Source organism: Anastrepha ludens, chromosome 4 (assembly GCF_028408465.1).
Source record: "Anastrepha ludens isolate Willacy chromosome 4, idAnaLude1.1, whole genome shotgun sequence".
In the NCBI taxonomy this organism is placed as follows: Eukaryota; Metazoa; Arthropoda; class Insecta; order Diptera; family Tephritidae; genus Anastrepha; species Anastrepha ludens.
The window spans coordinates 38668712-38691116 of record NC_071500.1 but is presented as its reverse complement, the minus strand read 5'-3'; the positions used below and the strand labels follow the sequence as shown (position 1 = coordinate 38691116).

At 35.8% G+C, this 22405-nt stretch overlaps 1 protein-coding gene across 12 annotated transcripts in view; it reads left to right on the top strand.

Moving 5' to 3' along the window:
• LOC128861727 (nocturnin) overlaps positions 1-22405 on the top strand; it is a 65529-nt gene that overhangs the window by 27644 nt on the left and 15480 nt on the right. For 2 of the 12 annotated variants that reach the window (XM_054100078.1, XM_054100075.1), the window contains exon 2: positions 15152-15601. The exons of 9 other annotated variants lie outside the window; for them this stretch is intronic. In XM_054100078.1, the coding sequence (XP_053956053.1) occupies positions 15519-15601 (83 nt within the window). In that variant the 5' untranslated portion in view covers positions 15152-15518. Of the gene's footprint in view, positions 1-3562; positions 5639-15151; positions 15602-22405 lie in introns of those variants that run through there. One more of the 12 variants, XM_054100074.1, reaches the window with a different exon arrangement.

Sequence of the window (22405 nt, the reverse complement as noted above, 5' to 3'; positions counted from 1 at the left end):
CATGATTGATTGCATTTGTATTTTGTTGTTGAATGTACAAACATACATACATTTGTTGTTTTCGGATGCTCACGGAAATTTGCATTTATCATTTACTCAAAAGTTTATTGTCTTAATTTGGGTACTTTCAAGGCCAGAATTTTTTTTAGAACACGCGCGTTTATTACTTGGAAGTTTATTTTACAAAACTTACTACTTTATTTGTTTATTAAGAACAGTAATAAAATCTAATTTTGTTCACAAAAATATTACTGAATGGTCTCTTGTTATTCACTCTATTGGCACTTACGCCCATTATTGGCTGTTTGGCCGAGCTCCTACTTCTATTTGTGGTGTATTTTGATATTCTGCCACAAATGGAGGGGCCTGCAATTTTAAGACGACTCCGAATGGGAAATGGTGTTTTATGACGAGAGCTTTTTCATGGAAGAAAAACATTCAAAGGTTTGCCACTGTCTGCCGAGTGGCGATAGCTATCAGGACATTTTTTGTTGTTGTAGTAGCAAAAACATTCCACATACGTGTACGAGGAGTACTGCTGGAGTGACAGTCCTTTGCCGGATATATTTACATGTAGTAAATCCGGCTCGTTCCGGCAACGTAGAACTGACTGTCGGGGGAAAACCTTTTCCAATCATTTGATGTTTCATGCCCTGGGTTTCGGGCCATGGTGGCCTTAATAAAAGGTTTTCCAAAACAGGTGTTATTGGTGAATGGATTGCGCTATCGAGAGATGATTAACGATTTTTTATTGCCGGAATTGAATGGTATTGATCTGGACAACGTTTTTTCAACAAGATTGCACTACGTGCCACACAAGCAACGAAACCGTTGATCTTTTACGGGAAAAGTTTCCGAGCCTTGTTATCTCTGGAAGAGGTGATCACAATTGGCCACCGACATCTTGAAAGAGAAGGTCTGCGCTAACAGCCCAGGGTCGATTCAAGGCCTCAAAGATGGAATTCGTGAGGCTATCGAAGACATAGGGCAGCCACTTTGCAATTCGGTTATGGAAAATTTCATGAAAAGGATACTGTCCTGTAAGCGTGGTCGTGGTGGTCATTTTGATGATGTTATTTTCTACTATTAACGGCACACCTTCCTCCTTATAATGAAATAAACATCCGATCATTTATATTAAAAAATAGCATTTATCTTTGATTATCAAAATAACACATCTTATTGGAAAACCCTTTATTATATAATTTTAAAATAAAGTGTTTCACCGTTGTACATCTTCATCGCCCCGACTCCATGTTAAAATTAGGATCGTATTTTTTTATAATTTAAAGCTTCGAAACTATCAAACGGATTTTAATACAGATCAGTCCCTTAATTAATTGATTAATTTTATGACAGCATCGCCTCATTTTGTGTGAAGAATGTTAAACACAATGAATATTTTTTTATTTTGTATTTATTTTTTAATTAATTTTGACTTGTTTCTATAAATATACAGTTTCTTTTATTGTCCCATTTTTGCTTAAATTAAATTTTTTGATCATGAGTCAAATGAAGATTTTTTACCAGGGACTAATGCGGGTTAATAAAAATCATAGCCAATAAAGTTCAATATATTTAAGCTAAACGATATATATTTTAGAAATATTTTAGTGGATTTGGACAGTTTTTTAAACATTTTATGAGAATTTTATTGCTGCTTAAAATATCACATTTTATTTACAAAAAAAAAAAAAGAAAATGAAAATACAAAACAGAAATATTGTTGGAATAGGCCTCTTCCGTTCGCTATCTTTATGCTCGATTAACTTAACGAAAAATTTGCTTGCGAAAGCAACAACAAAATTATCGAGCAAGATTCGCCGATAGCGAGTATGTCTATAGCTGATTAGATTGGTATAACTCACTGTCATATAAATACATATAATTTAAGGCAGCTCTATTCCTGCCAATATATATATGTACATGTATGCCAATTGCCCCAACTGTTCACCACTTGCTAACGCTTGGCGAAAAGAAGAAACCTAGTGAAGTTAAATATCGATCGATTGTTAAGCGCGCTGTATTGCAAGTTGCGCCATAAGTTGTTGGAACCAAATGTCGTCGATGTTTAGCTGATTAGTTTTAGGAAACGAAAATTCAGTCAGTATGACTCGTTAGTGTTCGCCATTCGCCGTAACGGCAGCTCCTTCCTGATTTCGAAAGAAATAAGTACCGATGATGCCGCCAGTACTGATATCGATAGATCTCATGCAGCAAAAAAAAACAGCCGATACATTCTATTTGAGAAGCGGTGAACGCTGCGGTTCCCGTAGACTGTGTGCACGAAACCTCATAGACACTGCTTCGTAATGCGTTGTCCAACATTGGAGGGAATGATTTTTATGGGAAATGATAACTATTCTTGATCAACAGTGCCACTATATTTTTACACATATATCACAGATCAATGAGAAAAAACAAAATAAAAACAATTTAATCATTTCACTGGCATTTTCATGCCCTCTTAAGCCCACACACTTAACACCCTTTCCCTGTCGACCCATTCCGTCGAAACAGCATGTTTCCTAGGCCTACCGTTAGATGAGATAGGCGATGATGAACGGTGGCTACCCGTACTAGCATTGCTTAACGAACTGATACAACAACAGCAACGGAGGGACAAATATGGCTAAATCAATTACTCTCATCATTTTCAGCATATCGGTATATGCTGTTATATGCAACCCTTTTGTAAACAAAACCTGAGCTCAAGTGCGCGGGTATAAATAATTATTGTATTTTTCGTCCTCATTTGTTGTATGTAAGTTATTAAAACTAAAAATACGCCCAATGATCATAACAGAGAAAATTAAAAAAAAACCTAAAAAGTCAACTATTGAATGCATAACTGTTTGCTAACTACAGGATTGCAGTTTGTAAACATTTTCACTTGCATAACCATAATACTTGCATATGTGTATGGATGTATGTATATGTGCATAGGTACATATGGGAGTGAAATTTGACGCAATCTTATCATTACACTTCAGAAAAATTTGAAACTTTTTGCTCATTCCAAGTTGCCGTGTTTTGTTTCGAAGGTTACGCCACAACCAACTCGTAAAATAAAATTTAATGGAAAGGATGAAAATGCCGAAAAAATTAAATAAATATGTTTGAAAGCAAAGTAACGATTAATTGAAAAAAGCAGCGCCACACTTTTGCCAATAACAACAATGACAGTGAGAAACTCAACTCACCTACCAAACAAACAGGCAGAGAAATCACGCTGTAGGAGAACTAATGAACTAACAACAACACTAACAACAAACGATTTTATGCGACAATCAAGCAAAAGGTAATGCGACAACAATGACTATAAAGCGCAGAATGCTTGTACATATACAGATATGATGGAGAGTGTGTGCGTAAGTGTGTGGGGTCGAGCAACAGGTAACAACAATATTAGCAACGACTGCAGCACTAAATGCGGCAAAGGCTGCGATCGGACGCCGACTGTCATACCACCAAGCCAAGCCACTAGCCAGTCAGCGATGTTGTGAATGCTGTTAGCCTCGATCTAGCCGATATAAATAAGAAACGTCGCTTGTTGCTCGGATTACTAGTTCAATGTTCTAAACGCAAAGTGTACACGCGAGCGAAACGTACGGAACCAAAGTCAACTAAACATAGTTAACATACAGATGATTAACAACTTGAACCGTTAAAGCAAAAGTGAAAAATAAAATTAATGAGTGCTATTAGAATGAATTATTGAATCAAAAAAAATGTATTAAAATCGTTAAGTGATAAATAAAAACTAAAAGGAAATAAATAAAGTAATTGTGAAGCAAAAAGGCTGCAAATTCAGCGCATGCCCCGCAAGTAGGAATTACCTTACAACCCTTATAAACAGTTCCTCACATCCTTCACCTGAAACTGTTTCCAAATCAATTCGCACTATGCAATCGCATCAGAATACTTTCGGCTCTGAGGCTTCTAAACGCTATGGTCATCGCCGCACACCCACACTGGGCAAAGCAATGCCTGTCACTTCACTGCTCTTACACTGTACGCCACCCACTATGTCCTCATTACGGACCAGCTGCATGAGTGATGGTTGCACACCTGACGAAGAGCGGCCACCACTCTTCTTTCAAATAGAATCAAATTCTATTGCCCTCAATGAGGTTGATAATACTTCTCCTTCCACTTCCGAGCTTAAAGAAGTAAAGCCAACGAATGGCGAAGATGCCCACTCTTTGAGTGAAGAACTTAACCTCGAACAGGAATATGAGTTGCTCGTTTCAGAGTGCAGCAGCGATAATGGTGATGGTGATCCACCAAGCAATGATCAAGAAATTTCCATCGTAGGTAATTCAGTATTTTATACACCATGTTTGACATGCACTGGCAATGCACCTGGCGATATGGATGCACGCGCCACCGCCATCAATGAGATGTGTCGCCGACTGTGCACTGATGAATGTCGTTTGCGTTTGAGCTTAGCCGGTTTCGAGCCGCCATCAGCGATGACCTTGAAATCCAGGGAGGCGCTGGCTGAATACGTGCAAGAGACATACCTACGGCAACGACCACAGCTGCAGCATACTTGCTCAGAGGATACAGTGTGTGCTCATGCTATGAATGAATCGGAGAAACGAGGGGCAGATGAAGTCGATAGAGTTGCCGCAGCAATTGAGGAACCAGTAGAGGCGGCTGCAAATCTAGTCACGTCCGCCACAGCAGCTAAGACGCCAGCAGTGCGTCCCCCATCATGCATTACTATTCAACGTAAGAAATTTCTCACAGACATTTTAACAACGAATGTAAATGACACAGATAGTGATTCCAGTTTTGTTGATGAACAAAAGGAGCTGGCAGACGGGACAAAAAAAATACTGCCAATCGTCAATAATTTGGTTAGGCCTGCACGTGAGCTAGTTGATGAAAAAGCGACGAATACTCCTGACAACGACCACCCTGATGGTCATGCTCATAGCCGCGTTCACATGAATGCCCCAATCGTTGATCAACACGAGATGGCCATGCTCAAGGACTTCCGCGAGAAATTCGAAATTGCGGAAGCATTGGCAAAGACCTCAGCAATGACCTCAACGCCGCAAATAAAACAGCGTCTGGCGGCGCGGCAACTGGAAATTACGAGCGCAAATGCAAACGCGAAAGCAGCGGCGAGGGCGGCGGGCAATGTAACGGCGAATGCTTGTGATGTTGCAGTGGCAAACAAAGACGAGTGTATGTCGCCAGCAAAAAAGCAACAAACAAAACAAGAAATACGACAACAACGACGACGTGAGCAACATAAAAAGCGACAGCAACACCAACAATCACCACAAAAGGGTGGGTCAGCCAATTGCGCGCCAGCGCATGACGCATTCACGCACTACAACAACGCGATCAACGTGAACGATGTGAATAGCCGCGTTGATAAAAACAACGAAAAACGCAAAAACTATCACGATGAATACGCCGAACGTAGCAATGACGACGCCGAAACTGTGTGTAGCGACGACGACTACAACGACAATGACAGTGACAATGACAGCAATTTTGGATTTGCCGGTACAGACAATACGGCTACCATAAAACAACAGCAACACCGCCAATATCAACAACAAGAAAATATTGTAAGCGATTACGAGCCACCGCGGGATTTGCTGTTGTATCTTGTGAGGTAATTGGCATGTAATTTTAGTAATTTATCACATAACATTTAAAAGAGGAAAAACTAGTCGTTCCAGTAAACGGCAATTAATTTCGTTAATCTTTGCTTTACAAACGTTTCGCGTTGATCGGGTGTCTGAAACGGCGTCGCCCAAAAAGATATTTGAATAAGTCTTGGCACATCTCCGCTCCGCGAATCGATATGAATTATATGTGCGTGCGAATATTTTGTATTTTTTCACCGCGTTTTATGCAAACAAAGAATCTGTTGGCATTAAAGCTAGAACTCCATATCAACTGTTCCAGGCGCTATGGCGCTCAGCGGTTTATTCTGCTGACAAATCGTACTGAATAAGCTTAAATGTAGAAGAAATACGATAAACTGGTTTTGCAGTCAGGGCATTATTGATCACTTAAATAAAAGAGTAAATTTTTAGATTTTCATTTTTAATATGCATACTTACATAAATCCATACATACATACATATAAAACCTAATTATATGTAGGAGTGCAAGCTACAATGACCATCGACTCCGAATACAAGTTCTTAGCATTAAAACTATATTTTATTCCGCAAGTTACATTCTACTAAAAAATTATAAATTCTCAAAATATTTACATAGGATGGTGTTCTCAGCTAATTTTTGATGCTGATTAGTAATTAAATGTTTTTGTCCAATACACTTTAACCAACAAGTGTTGAATTTATTATCGATAGCCACAATAAGTTTATCGCCGGGTCGGGATAAGGTTGGAGTAATTTTAGATTTTACATTTCATTATCATGAACGAATAATGCACACAGTTTTGACAGACTTATCTTTAGTTTTGCATCAAAATTGTAGAGGTCGGGTAAGAATTTAAAGCACTTTTATTTAAAAAAAAGCAACAACAATGCAAAAGGTTTTTACCACATACTCAAAAAATAATTCTTATGGTAAAGTACAAGTCGTTGTTGCTGTTTTTGTAATAGTAAAAATATTGCAAATAATTGTTTGGGAATACTGCTGGATCGACAGCTCTTCTTTGCATACAAATCCGGGCCATTCTGGTAGACCCGTCTGTCGTGGGAAAGATACTCGCCATAAACGTCGGTATTCAAATTTAAGTTTATTGGTATAAACAGTAACACATTTCGCGACTCTTACAGAAAATTTAGTTTTGTTAGAACAATTTTATTCGATCAGCCGTCAGACCCAAACAATCGCGGCCAATTTTAAACAAGATATAAATAACTAATAATTTGTAACTTTGCATTTAGACGCTTATCTTCTGTGTGTATGTGCTTATATATGTAAAGCGTCTTTCAAAACTTTTTTTTTTCCTTGTTCACTCCTCTCGAGAGCATAGGGTCTCGACAAGACTTTTCCGCCGTACACGGTTCTGTGCTGTTGTTTTTGCACCGTCGAATGAGATGTCGGCATTTGCTAGTTCGCGCAACATCGACCTTCTCCAAGTGTTTTTTGGTCGATTGCGACCTCTGCTCCCTTGCGGGTTCCAGTCCAGTGTCATTCTTGTGATGCTATCTGGTGGTTTTCTGAACGTGTGATGTGTCCATCACCCCTTTCTGCGTTTGATTTGCTTTAGGATGAGGAACCCATTCGTTAGTCTGCACAGAGCGTCTTTACTGATGGTGTTTGGCCAGAATATTCTGTAGATGACGCGGAGGCATTTGTTGACGAAAGATTGTAGCCGAATATTTTTAGTTTAGTGCACCTGGAGATTCGCCCGAATGTTTAGTCTGCAGTTGACATCTTCATCTGCTGCGCCATCAGGGCAGATGGTACAGCCAAAGTAGCAGAAGCTTTCGACAAATTCCACCGGTCATCCGTCAACCAATATCTGCCTTGCGTTATTGTGGTTGACTCTCATACTTTCAAAAGACATGCCGTGTTAAAAAAAATATGTACAAATTTAGATTTTATCAAGTTTCTATACTTTTATTCAAAATACGGCTCTGAACATTATATATATGTGAAAAATGGCACCATTTAAATGTCCACCAGGTAAAATCCTCCAAACAGTCCATTCCGAATTGCTGATATTGTTAAGAACGTCGCGATATCGATGTTGAACACTAGCAACACTTTGAGCTACAGCATCAATATACTATGCAGAACATCTGGTTTTTTTCTGCCAGTCCTTTTTCAATTCTCCACAGAATTAGTTTCTTGAAATTTTTTCTCTCATCCTTTAAACGATTCGAACGACTATTTCCAATAAAAACCACGACTTTTGCGATATGTTGTGTTGAAAGATAGACCATTTTTATAGTAGGCTTCAATAATTTTAACGAGTTTTTCTATCGAGTAAAATTGTACATCTGTCTACTTGACAAATGTGAAAAATGGCATAAAAAAGTCGCTGATTGGAATTATTCACGTCACTTTTGAAAGACTCTTTATGAATGCGGCAGCCGCCGTAGTGAAATAGTTTGGTGTGTGTCTACCATTTGGAATTCAGAGAGAACGTAGGTTCGAATCTCCGTTCACGAAACACAAAAATAATAGCAAAAGTTTTTTTTCTAATAGCGATCGCTCCTCGACAGGCAATGCCAATCCTCCGAATGTATTTTTGCCATGAAAAGCTCTTCATAAAAATATCTGCCGTTCGGAGTCGGCTTAAAACTGTAGATCCCTTCATTTCTGGAACAACATCAATACACACACCACAAGTAGGAGGAGGAGCTCGGCCAAGCACTCAACAAGGGTGCAGGAGAGCCAATTAATTTAGTTTGTTTATGAATGCATATTTGCACATTTTGCATAGCCATTCGTGAGGTTATATTGTACAATATACATACATACATACATACTTATGTTAATATTAAAGACAGTTTACTTTTAGATCAAAATCTATCTCTATACAATTTGTTATTGTTTCTAAGCCAATAGGCTTGAGTGGCCTTAAATTGTTCAAACAATAAGTCTTGTGAATTACCTATTATTAAGTGTGTGTGGGCATACAAAGTAAAATACATACATACATACATACATACTTTTGTTTCTTTTCGGCGACCGCAAAACCTATTTCGTAGAGGTCATACAGATGTGTACATATGTACATACGTACATACATACTATCAAGTATAATAAAATATATTTCATATTTTAAGCATATTTCAAAATAATTGGCTTACTAAGCGCACAAGAGTGCTTCAGTAATGAGAATAGCAATCAATTTAAAATGCCTAAATAAATATCCGCCAGATAAACTCTAGTATACACATAACTGCTACAGGCTTAAAAAAAAAGCAACCAAACAAAAAAAATAAATAAACAATACGCATAAAGTTCAAGGTGAATTAAAATAAAACGTTTTATTCTACCGATTTTCGCAATCCAGTTAGTTCCACATATTTACGTTTATTATACATAACTCCAAACATACATACATATATCTATGTGAATTCGGTTTGTTTATAAAATAAATATTAATGTACATACATACATATAAATAGTATATATGTGATAAAAAAATATGCTGTACACACATCTTTGTCAGTGTGTTTTCACTGTACAAATATTTAGATTGATTATGATAATTGCCATTACGAGCGGAAACAATGGGTTAATTATGGCAAGGTTCACATCTGTCAAACTGAATGTTTTACGGATAAACAAACTAATTCAATTGAGTTAAAAAACTGTTTCATGTGCTTTATAACAATTTCGAAACTGGTTTACTAGTTTATTACCCCTCTTGACACTTATTTCTTTTTTAACAAAAGTATTGCGAATCGGAAATATTTCTATTAATTTTTAGAGAGTAATTGTATGCAGTACTGGGGTTCAATGTGATTTAGATTTTTTTCTTTTCATATATGAGTACATACATACAAAACATACTCACAAAATGTATGCGTATAATTGGTGCTTATCTCCTTTATTGGGTGTTTGGCCGAGCTCTTCCTACCATTAGTGGTGTTCATCTTGTTGTTGTTCCATTCTAGTTGTGTTTTTTCCTTCTTTTCTCTTTAGCCCATCATAATTTTTCTGAAGAATATCGTGCTTAGATAGGCGATGACATTAATCGGGATTAACGACTTAAATCGGATTTATCTTGTGAATTAAGTGCAACTAATGCGGATTGACAACTAGACTTAAATCTCATAATTTAAGCGGACTAGAGGAATCTTCGATAGCAACGTTGCTGAAAAATGACAGTTAATACCTATTGTGAATGAAAAATAATGAAACTTTTAAAGGGAAGAACAAGAATGCAATGCTAGTTCGAACTAACACTTTCCAAATTACATTAATTGTTTGGAGCAGTTTGAGAAATTTCAATTTGAAATTTTTTTAAATAAAACATTATTGTTTAGTATCCCGTATTTGTTGTGGAACACCATCAGGATATACGCCATAAATGGGAAAAGGAGCTCAGCCGAATACTCAAAAAGGATGTAAGCGCCAATTATGTATATATAAGTATATACGAGGTGTGTTCAAAAAGTATAGCGAATTTTGTGTTTTTTCAAAAATTATTTATTTATTCATTACTATTTATTTTGTCTCCTTCAAAGTAATCCCTATTAGATATTATGCACTTGTGCCAACGTTTTTTCCAATCTTTGAAGCACTTCAAAAATTCATTTTTTTTATCTTGTTCTTGTGATCGATGTCGTCTTTATCTCGTCAATCGTAGCGCAGCGTCGTCTTTTCATGGGCCTCTTCAGTTTCGGGAACAAGAAAAAGTCACAGGGGCCAGATCTCGGGTGAATACGGTGGCTGTGGCATCATTAGTGAGATTTTTTTTGGCTAAAAAGTCGCGCACAAGCAACGATGTGTGAACAGGGGCGACATCGTGATGCAAGAGCCAACTGCTCGCGGACAGAGTCCAACATCTCATTAGCAATGTTCGTGCGATGCTGCTTTTGGTCGAAATTGAGCAGTTTTGGTACGAATTTTGCGGCGACCCGCACGAGGCACGAGCCAATCGATATGTCTAGCTCCTCAGGAACTTCTCTAACGGTGATTCTTCGATTGGCCAATACCATTTTCTTCACTTCATCAATTTTTTCGTCTGTTGTTGAAGTGCTCGTGCATCCGGCACGCTTTTCGTCTGAGAACATTTTATAGCACCGATAAACGATGCTTTGGTCCAAAGTACTCGTAGCTGATCCGTATGACACAGTCAACATTCGGAATGCATCCTCGCACTTAATTTCGTTTTTCGCACAAAATTTGATACAGGTTCTTTGATTCATCTTTTTGAATAGGTAAAAATCGAAGACGAACCGAAACACATGCAAGCAAAGCAGCTGTCAACAATTTACTGAACATTCAAAATGGCCGAACTCGTCGGCATGAGTGCGAGACATGAGTACCAACATATCGCCACAAAATAATCGAAATTCGAATATACGTTACCTGCGAAAATTCAAAATTCGCGATACTTTTTGAACACACTAGTCTTAGGTATCGGAACAAATTGCCTCTCTTGAGCGGACACCTCTATTAGACGGACAAAAGTTGTCTGATGGTGACTATCCGCAAAATCGTGGTTTTCCTGTATTAGGTTTATCTTAATTCTAATTTCATGATGAGGAATTGGTATTTTAGCATTCAATGGGGTGCCCATGTTTGCTTTAATTAAATGGAAAATAACATCAAACTATGAATTCAATTTTGCTATCAACTTACATATTCAAGTAAATGCCTATTTTTCACATTACTGGAAAGTGGCGAAATCTCAATGGCTCAACCAATGGCACTATTAAGAAAAATATGAAATTTTTTTTGCTTACAAATACATATGTATGCACCATAAATCCGTTATGGTACGGGTACACTTAACTTGCAAGATCTTTGATCGATGATAATAACCAATGAGATACCACCACAATTCTCATAATGCAGCGGGTAATTATACAATGGCTCCGGTCAAATTCGCCTAGGCGACTACTGCTCAACCCAAGAAGAAAAGTACTGAGACACCAAAATATCATATAGAATAGCAAGGCGAAATGAATATTTAAGGCGGCGCCATTCAAAAACAGTTACTTTATTTTTTGCGATTTTGATAAGTCTGACGTCAGCTCCCTTCGCAATACAAAACAAACAAAAGTAGGAGAAATTACATGTTTATGAAAATTCAGTGAATGGCTTTGTAGTACTGTGATTTGAGATATAAAAGCTCTAAATGCAATTTTTTTGCGTTTTTATGCAGAAGACGCCGTAGTTGGAAAGTATGTGCATGTGCGTATAATTTCTTGTGTTTAGTTGCTTCCATTGCTTTCGCATACTCTTCTTCTTCACAAACAAGTAATTCCTCTTCCTTTTGCTTCTTTATTCATGGGCGCTTACGATACGGCGAATTCGGAAGGCGCAATCTGTTTCTCTATCATTCTTGATAGAATAGCACAAAAATATCAGGTGTTTTTTAGCTACAAGAGAACTGTCGGTATCGATAACTATGGTTGGACAGCTGAGAATGTCAAACTATATTGACGTTTCTGTTCAGTAAGGTTTGGCAAATCATCATAAATCGTTTGATGTAGAAACAACGCTATCAAATTGTTGAAATGTGCTTCAAAAAAATCTGTTCACGAAGTTCTGTTCACGATTCTGATTCTTGCGATGCGTTACGGTGAATGGCGCGCGCTATCGGGACCATGCTGACTGAATTTTTGTTTCCCGAAAAACAGCTAAACATCGACGACACTTAGTTCCAACAAAGCGGTGCCACATGCCATACAGCGCCTCAACAATCGATTTATTGCAAAATTCAAGTCAGCATTGACGCAATACGGCCAGATTTATTGGAAAAGTAGTCAAAAATTGTAATGACCATCTAATGGACCATATGTAGTATATCAAATTAAAAAATAGATACTGTGAAATTATCTACCAGATTATAATAAAAAAATTCATTTCAACAATATTTCTGTTTTGTGTTGTTATTTTAAGTTCTCAAGCTCTAAAAAAACACCCGATATTAGAAACATTTTGCAGTAGCAAACCGCGCAGCTACATAATTTCAGTAAAAGCTCGATTTAATAACAGTATAAATCAAAACAGCTTTTTCTAATTGTTTCACAAAGCGAGCTATGCAGCTACACTTTCTTCGTCACAAAATTAGCTCTCTCGCTAAACACTCGTCAACTCTGATAATATGATAGCACGAAAAACCACATGCAACAAAAAAGTTATGTCACAGGCGGTCATTGCCATTCTCGTCTTATTTAATTTTACTTATTAACCCATAATAGAAATCCTGAGTGTATTAAATATTAAAGAAATTACTCATACGACGTGGGGTGTTACATTTAATACTTATATCTTCAGCGTAAAAATATTCTGTACATGCGTGTTTATGAGTTTATGATTGGAAGTATGTAGTGTTAAATGTGCCCGATTTGTGAATAACAGTTTTGTTTTGAATTATTCAGCCATATTACGGTAACCGAAGGATACTTGCGGCGAGAGCTATGCTCGGATTGAAAACACAGTATGTGAATCGAGTTCGTAGTGTTTGTCGTTTTTCTGTTTCATAAAAAAAATTACAAATGTATGTATATTTCTGGGAGGCGTAGAAGGAGTAGGGAGCAATTTTGAAAAATGTAGGAACGACCGAACATTGCAAAAAATATAACCAACCTATATGCATTAATTTATTTATTCGTTTATTCGTTTAGTAAATCTAGAAATACAACGTTTCTTACAGACTACATAGAACTAACAGTGTTTCTAAGAATTGTAAATATATATATATTATTATTTATTACTTTTTTTAGTTTTATTACTTTGTAAAAAATTCATTGAGTGATAATTTGAACTTATATTTAGATAGAGATAAATCAACTGCCAAAGAACTTGAAATCTGGTTATACTTTCAATGTTCTAATAAAACGTGCGAAATGTTCTAATAAAACTTACATAATGTGGTATGTTTGGAGGGGAGAAACTAATATAAGCTCTAAATGCATTTTATACCATTTTTATCGCTTTAAGAAATAAATGATGGACACGAAAAATTTAGTCAGGTTAAAATAAATATAACATAAAATTTATATAAGCTATCAGAACTATTTTTATTTTATTTTTTTCTACATTAAGCATACTACATGAGTTAAACAAAACACTGATATCAGTAGTCTTTGTCATGAGCAAAATGGCGCAAATTAGATTTGACTTCTCTCATTAGGCAAAGGACATCAGCTTTTGTTACGGTATCTGCCGCTCGCTGCCAATTCATTTTAAACTGCTGCTCATTTTTAATTTGGTTTTTTTTTGTTTTTAACAATTTTTTTTTACGATTGCCCAATATTTTTAATGGGTCGCAATTATGGACAGGGTTTCGGTACTTTTAAACAATATTTCTTTCCCGTGGTTTTCATACCAATTCATAGCAAGACGGCTATAATGGCACGATGCTAAATCGGATCAGAACAGAACTGAGTCTATATGTTGTTTTATGTATGACAGCAAAAGTTTTTGCAAACACTTCTTCATATTAATTTTTTGATTTATAGTGCCCGTGGTAACGAACGTTTTGTTTTTGATCGGCAGATCGCTTGTCAAACCAAATATTTTTTATGGAACATCTCTAACGTTTTTAGCTTAAATGCACCTGGGACTTCTCCTCTCTTCGTTGCAGTATAAAACTCAGCGCCATGCATCTGCTTAAAATCGGCTTTGACGTATGTTTCCTGTTCCGTAACCACACATCCATACTTATGAATGTCTTGACTTACGCACGTACTTTAGCAATCTTATTTGGTTTATCATTACGCTTGGGTTCTACAATCCTGAAGATAAGATGTTTTTCGAAATAATGACACAACTTCTTTGGCTTGTGACTGCAACACAAATCCTTTTTTTCTTCCACTTTCAGGCATTCGTGCAACCGCTAAGGTTTTATTAAACTTTTGTAACACATAAGTTACCGTACTTTTTGGACTATTTAAAGTTTTTGCTATGACAGTGTACGACAAGTGACCATTTGCTTGTATTTTGTGCACAATTTTCTCCGCCAGCTCACACTTAACCGAAAACATTTTGAAGAATACATAGAAGTTACGAAAAGTGAATACGCCAGTTAAAGTTAATATTGACAACAAGCTTTATGAATAGGTGTACTAATTTTTTATTTACAGTTAGTTTTACACAAGTGATGAGTAAACACAATCGACTAGTTGTTTTCGTGCCCATAGTCCATCTTTAATAGAAAAAGTATTTAGTTGTCGAACATCATTCTGCACGCATTTAAAATATCGCCTGCTCATATATTTAATTTTAAATATTTTACAAATTTTATAAATTTTTATTAATTTTAAATATTTTATATATCCACTGCATGTACAATATTTGTCAGTTAAACCTATCCTCTGAGGTATTTGTGATTTTGTTTACACTTGGCGTTGATTGCAATTCCATGCAACTAATTAACACTATTGTTGTTGCTAACACAATAAAGGCTAACACGCTTGCAAAGCACTACAGTCGCAAACCTATACCATAGACGGTTTTTATATTCATTAATTTAATATTATATTTGTTTTGATTTTTTCTTTTCTAGGATCATTTGCTAAAACTGAAACTTTTTGACATAATGATATTATCAATGTCTATAAAACGTCGCTCAAGTACTTTTTAAAAGCCAACTAATCGTTATAAGTACAAAAGTAAAGAAATAATTGTGTTATTGTGTGATATTTTAGTATACATATGAGAAAATAATAATTTGTGGTATATATTTGGTGAACACCACATTAACAAAATTAAAATTTCATTCAAATAAAATGAAATTGATGTAGTTTTTTGGAATAAAATAATAATAATAAATTGCGACTTTAAGAGCCTTAATTAATATTTCGAATTAAGGCAATCAGATTGTGCAAAAAGTCTTACGTAGGCCAGATAAACGCATACAAGTTGACTGCAATATGGAATTTTTACTCAAGTCGTCGCGCCTTATTGTGACGTCACGCACATTCACGCGTCGACGAGTCGCGGTGCCCATACCAAGGTAAGGCTAACTGGATCAATTATTTGTTAGTCATTCCTATGAATGTTACACTTGTGTACTCGTACATATGCCTGTATATCGATAGGTCAGAGTTCTCTATAAATAAAACGATAAGTGAAATTCATAGGCAAGAATTTAGGTCTAGTATATACAGCTTTGGGCAGAGGAATAAATTCCTCACAATAACATACATATAATATAATGATGATTATTTCTAATGGAAAACAGTTATTTTTGCACAAATATTTTCTTTTATTTCTTCTTCTTCTTGATTGGCGTGATTCTCCTACGTGATTTTGACCGAGTTTAACAAGGCGCGCCAGTCGTTTCTTTCTCGTGCTGACTAGCGCCAGTGAGAAATACCAAGTGAAGCGAAGTCCTTCTCCACCTGATCTTTCCAACGCAGAGGAGGCCTTCCTCTTCCTCTGCTAGCACATACTTTGAGAGAAAGATTCTGCGGAATATTCTTTTGGATTTCAGTATTATCAAAAAAACGCAAAATAATTTTTTTGAAAATACTGAAATAAAAGAATCCAAAAATCAAAGGTCAAAAAAATCTTCCGCAGAATCTTTTATCTAATAATCCAATATCTAGAATGATAAGGAATTTATCACATCTTGGGCTTCGCACTGAAATGGCGCACTTTTACAGATCTGCGACCAAAAAAGAATCTTATTTCAATTTGGTTAAATTTGTTTATTTAATTTCAAGGTGAAGTCCAAAATAAATGAGGCTTATCTAAAATAGAAACGATAGGAGCTTTGTTCTGATAAATTCGAGTTTATTTATTCAAAATAGTTCCCTCTAGCCTCGAACACTGTTTTGCGCAATCCAAATGTTTTTAGGAAGAGTATTTCTTGTCATTGACCGAAAGGTCCTTCAGGATGTCGGTACAAGCATTTTGGATGGCCTCTACGGGCGCAAAACGTTTTAGTTTCATGGCCAAATGCAATTTTCCGAATAGATAGAAGTCACATATCAGGTGAATACGGTGAGTGATTGATAGTTAAAATGCGATTTCTAATAAAAAAAATCAGTTACAAGAGTGGGTCGAAGGGATGATGCATTATATGCAATAAGCGCCAGCGTCCTCCTTCGCGGTATTCAGGGCGAATTCGACGAATGCGATGCAACAAACGCTTCAAAACCCCAAGATAGAAAGTTTCATTGACGGCTTTTCCCGTTGACATGAACTCCTTGCAGCCAATTTCTTTTGAATCGTAAAAATAAATGAGTATCGACTTGATTTTTGCCTTCTCGCGATTTTTCGGGTGGTGGCTCGTCTGGAGCCTTCCATTTGACGCTTAGTTCATGTTGGAAACTCCATGTTTCAACACCAGTTAAAACGTTGTAAAGGCATTTCTTGTCTTTTCTGGTCTCTTAAATGAGGTCTTTCGAATGTTGAATTCTGAGCAATTTTTGGTCCTGAGTTAACTTGTGCAGAATGAAACGTGCACAGACCTTTCGACGATTTCGGTTAATTTTTGATAAATTTACGAACAATTTCGATGGAGTTGATTATTGATGTGATTACTGATTTTGGGCGGCCCGTATGTTCATTGTCATTTACTTTCACTGGAAGTCAGCTAGGGATGTAACTTCCAACGCACTAACTCAGTAAAAAGTGGCGCCATCAAAAACATTTTTATGGCGCCAGTCTTTTTTATTTTGGATTTCACCTTGTATTTCTATTATTGATAACGAATTAAGCTTCCCGGGAGCTTCCTAAAACTTAATTTTCTATCGATTTATGGATATAACCTCTTTAAAGTGATCCTTGAACAGGGTGAAAAAGGGCCAAACCCGAGTGCTCAACCAAAGGTTTTAAAAAAGGTGCCCAATGGAGGGTTAATGTAATTTTTTAACTTGGACCACCCATCAAGCCTTATGCCCGATCACCCTAACCAACAGAACATAAACACAAAGTAATTGAGCTGATAATATTCTGCTGATAAGACTTGTTCAGCATTGTTTTTTAACAATAACTCGGTAGCAGCAACACAATGTATCTACACAAATATGTACAAATGTATGTATGTACATACAGTATGTCAAGAATGACTTTTGACATGGAAAATAAAGTCAAGTTTTCGGGTTCATTAGTAAAAAATAGCAGTCTTTATTTATCTTTGAATCCTTTTTTGTACTACTTCATATTTATGCACAGCATTTAAATGGGATTAATAAAACAAAACTTCAAATTCTTTGAAAAAAATAACAACTAAAGCAACAAAAACAAATAACACACTGCTAATAAACTGTTTTTACAAACTCTAACACAGGCTTTTATATTAAATACATAATGTGAATACGTAACGAACGTTTTTGATTAACTTAATATTTGGTATGATAACCGTTAGCTTCAATAACATTTTGCAGGCGCTTTTTCACGGAATGGACCAATTTGTTCATGTCGTATACGTCCGGTATATTCTGCCATTCATCCATTATTGCAGTTTTTTATGCTGCCGCATTCCTTGGATGTATTTTATGGACTCTTTTCTTCAAAAAAACCCACACATTTTCAATGATGTTTATATCAGGACTCTGGGCTGATGTATTTATAACTTATTCTCAGTGATAAACCCAAATTTTTTAGCACTGCCGACTAAGTTTTTTGTTCAATGTATCTAAATATTTTTTGGCGTACATTGTGCCGTCAATAAACACCAAGTCTGTTACCCCTTTACATGAAATGCAGGTCTAAACCAAAGTGGACATTTTTCCAAATTTAACTTTGGGAAGTATATTTCGATTTTGTAAAGCTATCAAGGGTTTACTCTGTGCTGCTCTCGATGGATATTTGTGGTGCAGTATGAAGAGACAACATTATCACACTCCTCGTTAAGCTCTTTTGCAAGTGTTCTGAAGGAAATTCTCGGGTTTTGATCCAATTTTCGGATCATCAAGCGTTCTGTACGTCCAGTAATTCCGCTTTTAGTCGTTTTTGCTCTAATCTACACTCTTTTCTGCTCGATTTATAACAGTATAAACTATGTGTTACCAGACAATTCCTGAACATTTTTACCCCAGTTGTTATAATAATTGCGTAATATCAAAGGATAATCTTTTGCCAGGCATTTTAAAAACACAATATTTAAACTTTTATAAAGCAACAATTTTTCACTGAATTGTAAAACGAAAGCATCAAAGTGATCATTGCATAACGGTAAATCGTAGTTAATCTCACAACGCATTCTAAAGAAATTGAAAAAGCAAAATGTAAAAACAGTTTATTGACAGTGTCGAAATAGTGTGCTATTTGTTTTTGTTGTTTTTTTTCCTACCAATTCCCTTTAAATCCTGTGCATAAATATGAAGCAGTACAAAAAAACAGTCAAACCTAAATAAAGAGTGCTATTTTTTGCTAATGAAGTCGAAAAATAAAATTATTTTTTATGTCAAAAGTCATTCTTGACAAACTGTATGTGATTGATGCAAATTTGAAAAATTACCATACAAACCAGTCAGCAAAAAATTCAATTGATCGTGCGTAGCCATTAGGAGCTAAACTTCATGCATATGTGCATATCCGACATACATATGTACATATGTAAATACCATGGTGGAAAGAATAATGAGGTGGCGCCTATCGTGGTCCCGTTACTTTGCGCTCAGCGAATTTGACAACTAGTTACGTGATTTTAGCTCCAGTATGGCCAGATTACCATTTTCGTAACTTGATTTATCTTTTTTTTTTGTTATTTTTATTATTTTGTGTCTCGGAGTTTTAGTTCTTTCTTCATGACATTTTTCTAGTTGTTCTAATTAAAATGTCATGTTTATAATTTTGTAAAATATACATTTTTTAATAATTATTTAAATAATTCACTCAGTTTTATTTAGCTTTACTTTTTTTAACATCTGGTTGCATTGTCCGCGAGTGCAGGTGTTGTTGGTGTTCTTCTGCTTTCGGCAGTCAAATCTCTCTCTCGCTACTGCAGTGTTGCCTAGCTTTGGATATAAAAACGCATTAAAATGCCCATTCAAAGAAAATAACCCAACAAATTTTTATTGAATCACTTAAAGAACTTTGTATGCGTGACAAATTGTCTTTAAAATGTGCGTTTTTTTAAATAAATGTGTCATGCTTATGTACAATTTAATTTATGAGGTTTTTTTTAAGCGAGACTCTTTTGTTAAGGGAACGACTTTTTTGCTATATTTGAAGTTATGTAACTAGATAAGGTACTCTTTTTGTAAAAATGGCAGTATGGTTTCTTTAGTATTTTCTGGTATTTTGTGGCTTATTTTTACAATGAATACACCTATTGATGCCCTATGTCCCACAAAGGATTGATGGCCGAAAGAAACGATTACACCTCTGTGGTTCTAATTCGCATTCAATAAATATTCAAAGGCTTTTTAAAATGTGTAAAAAGGTTTTCAATCGTAAGAAGAGTTGAGAGAGGGGCATTTAATATTTTTGCATAACCTTAAATGGAGCCAAAAATTAAATTTGCACTTTCAAATTATCAAATTTTATAAGAGTAAAAAAATTTTCATTAGCACTAAAATCTTCTCAGAGATCTGGTCACATTGCCCATGATTGCGGTTATTGTTGATGTTTATGAATATTCGTTTCTTCTTTGAAATGTGCGTTAATAAGAACAAACGGTAACAAACGTTTTAGTGAATATTTACGCAAAAATAAGATAATTCGTGAAAGTGTACTCGTATAAGTGAAAAATAAGAAAACATGAAATGTGCAGTGAAAAATTGTGCTAGTAAGAACCTCAATAAAGCGTGTGATATAAGCTTTTTTATATTTCCAAAGGATGAGGCGCTCTGCAAACAGTGGATGCATTTCTGCCGGCGAGGAAATGCCTTCAATCCAAAAACGAGCTTTATATGTATGAAGCATTTTACTAGTGATAGCATTGAAAACCAACTAATGTTCGAAATGGGTAATGTATATAATGTGTAGTTTTTAAAATAATTGAGTTCAATATGGTTTTTTCAAACGCCTTAGGATTTGCTAAAAATCGCCTTTTGAAGCGTGGTGCTGTGCCCACTATTTACACAGAGGATGTGGGTCCCCAGTACGCCGAAATTGTTTAAGGTGAAGAAAATAATAAAATCGTTGGCGAGTTACTTCAGCAGAGTGCATCTGTCGCAGCCAACGAAGGTACCAATTTCAATTTACAAACGAGTTTCGAAATATGTTTCTAGCTATACTTTTATAGACAATGCGAATAAGGAAAATAGCCTTATGGAGGCAAATTTATCCAAAATGCCCGTGGCTACAACACCTAGCAAATTTTTCTACTACGACACCAGTTTGCGGGAAGTTGAGGAGCTGAAATCTAAATTTTATAAGAATCAACTAATTTTCATTAGCACTAAAATCTTCTCAGAGTGACCTTTTATAACATTCTTTCTTTAATAATACAGTTTTTTTTAACTCACAGTTTCGGTAGCTTTAAATTAAACGCAAAAAAAAACACACACGAAACTTCAAAATTTTCGCATTTTCGGGATAAAAAAGCACTAAATGTATTGCGAAGAGCAAATGGTTGGCAATACTGCACAACTCAGCAAACGTGACGTCACGTACGCTCTGATGGGCGCAATCTTGTTTCTATCATTCTTGTGTAAATACTATGCAGATTTCTGTGAATTTGTTCTTCTACAGATATACGAGTAAATTTTGGCGCGTCGCCCAATTGTGTTGTTGTTACTTTCTAGAGTCAAAACCAAAATAAAAATTATGTAAATATTTATAGCGAAAGAGCTGCAAGCAAAAGAACCAATAAGACGAAACGTCATATACTCCTAGAACAAAACAAAGATCTACTAGGCTTTAACAGCTATGAGTGGGCGTCACGTATTTACATATTGGTATATGCGTGCATACCTATGTGTAAATATGTACATATGTATTGTATTGTGTACATATGTATGTATGTATGAATACGTTCGCACATATTTATGATTTTAGTATCGGACTTTGTAGAAAGTGAGGCCATGCGCTCATGAAGGCAATGCAAGCATAAACAGTGGGGGTCTTTGATTCAAGCTAGGTGAGGGTGCAGACGGCATCGAGTTTTATCTACAACTATGTTTTTATATTATAGTTACATATACTGTTGTATCGTATATTTACATATGGTATGTATGTATGTATGTATGTATGTATGTATATATGCATAATTGCATATGTTTGTTGGGTTGAATCTGTAAGTGCGGACATGCTATATAGATAAACATACGTATATACATATGTGTTGATATCCATACCGAAGTATGCTTGTATGATGTGGTTCATTCAGCGTCTCTAATGCGGGCCACAAACACGCGACAAATCATAACAATCAATTAAAATCGTTGCGTCACATACTGTGAATCGGTGGGCAATTTTTATTTTACGTAAACATGGAGCGCGGAAATATAATAATTGCCATGTTTGGAGGTGTTTATTATGAATGCCCCCATTTTTTCGCTCATGTATTCAAGAATTTTGATAACTTCGATCTGTTAAATTTTCAACCGATTCCGAGGATTTCTTAAGTGTTTGTGGCCCGCTTAACTGGCAGGGCTTTTGTCCAGATCGCTCATTTGCTGCAAGAACGTCTTAACTTAAGAATTAAAAATTTAAGAAAATGGCCTTAAAGTTTTCAACTTACTAAGCCTCCCTAAGTAAAAGTAAGGACACAGTCTAATTAAATGATGTAACACTCCATATCGCTTTGAACTTTTTACACAGCATAAAAGAAGAGCTAGTGGTAATTTCTGCATACCTAACTAAAAAACTATATACATACATATGTTTGTTATGATACTCTTGCAGAAAATGAGCGAAA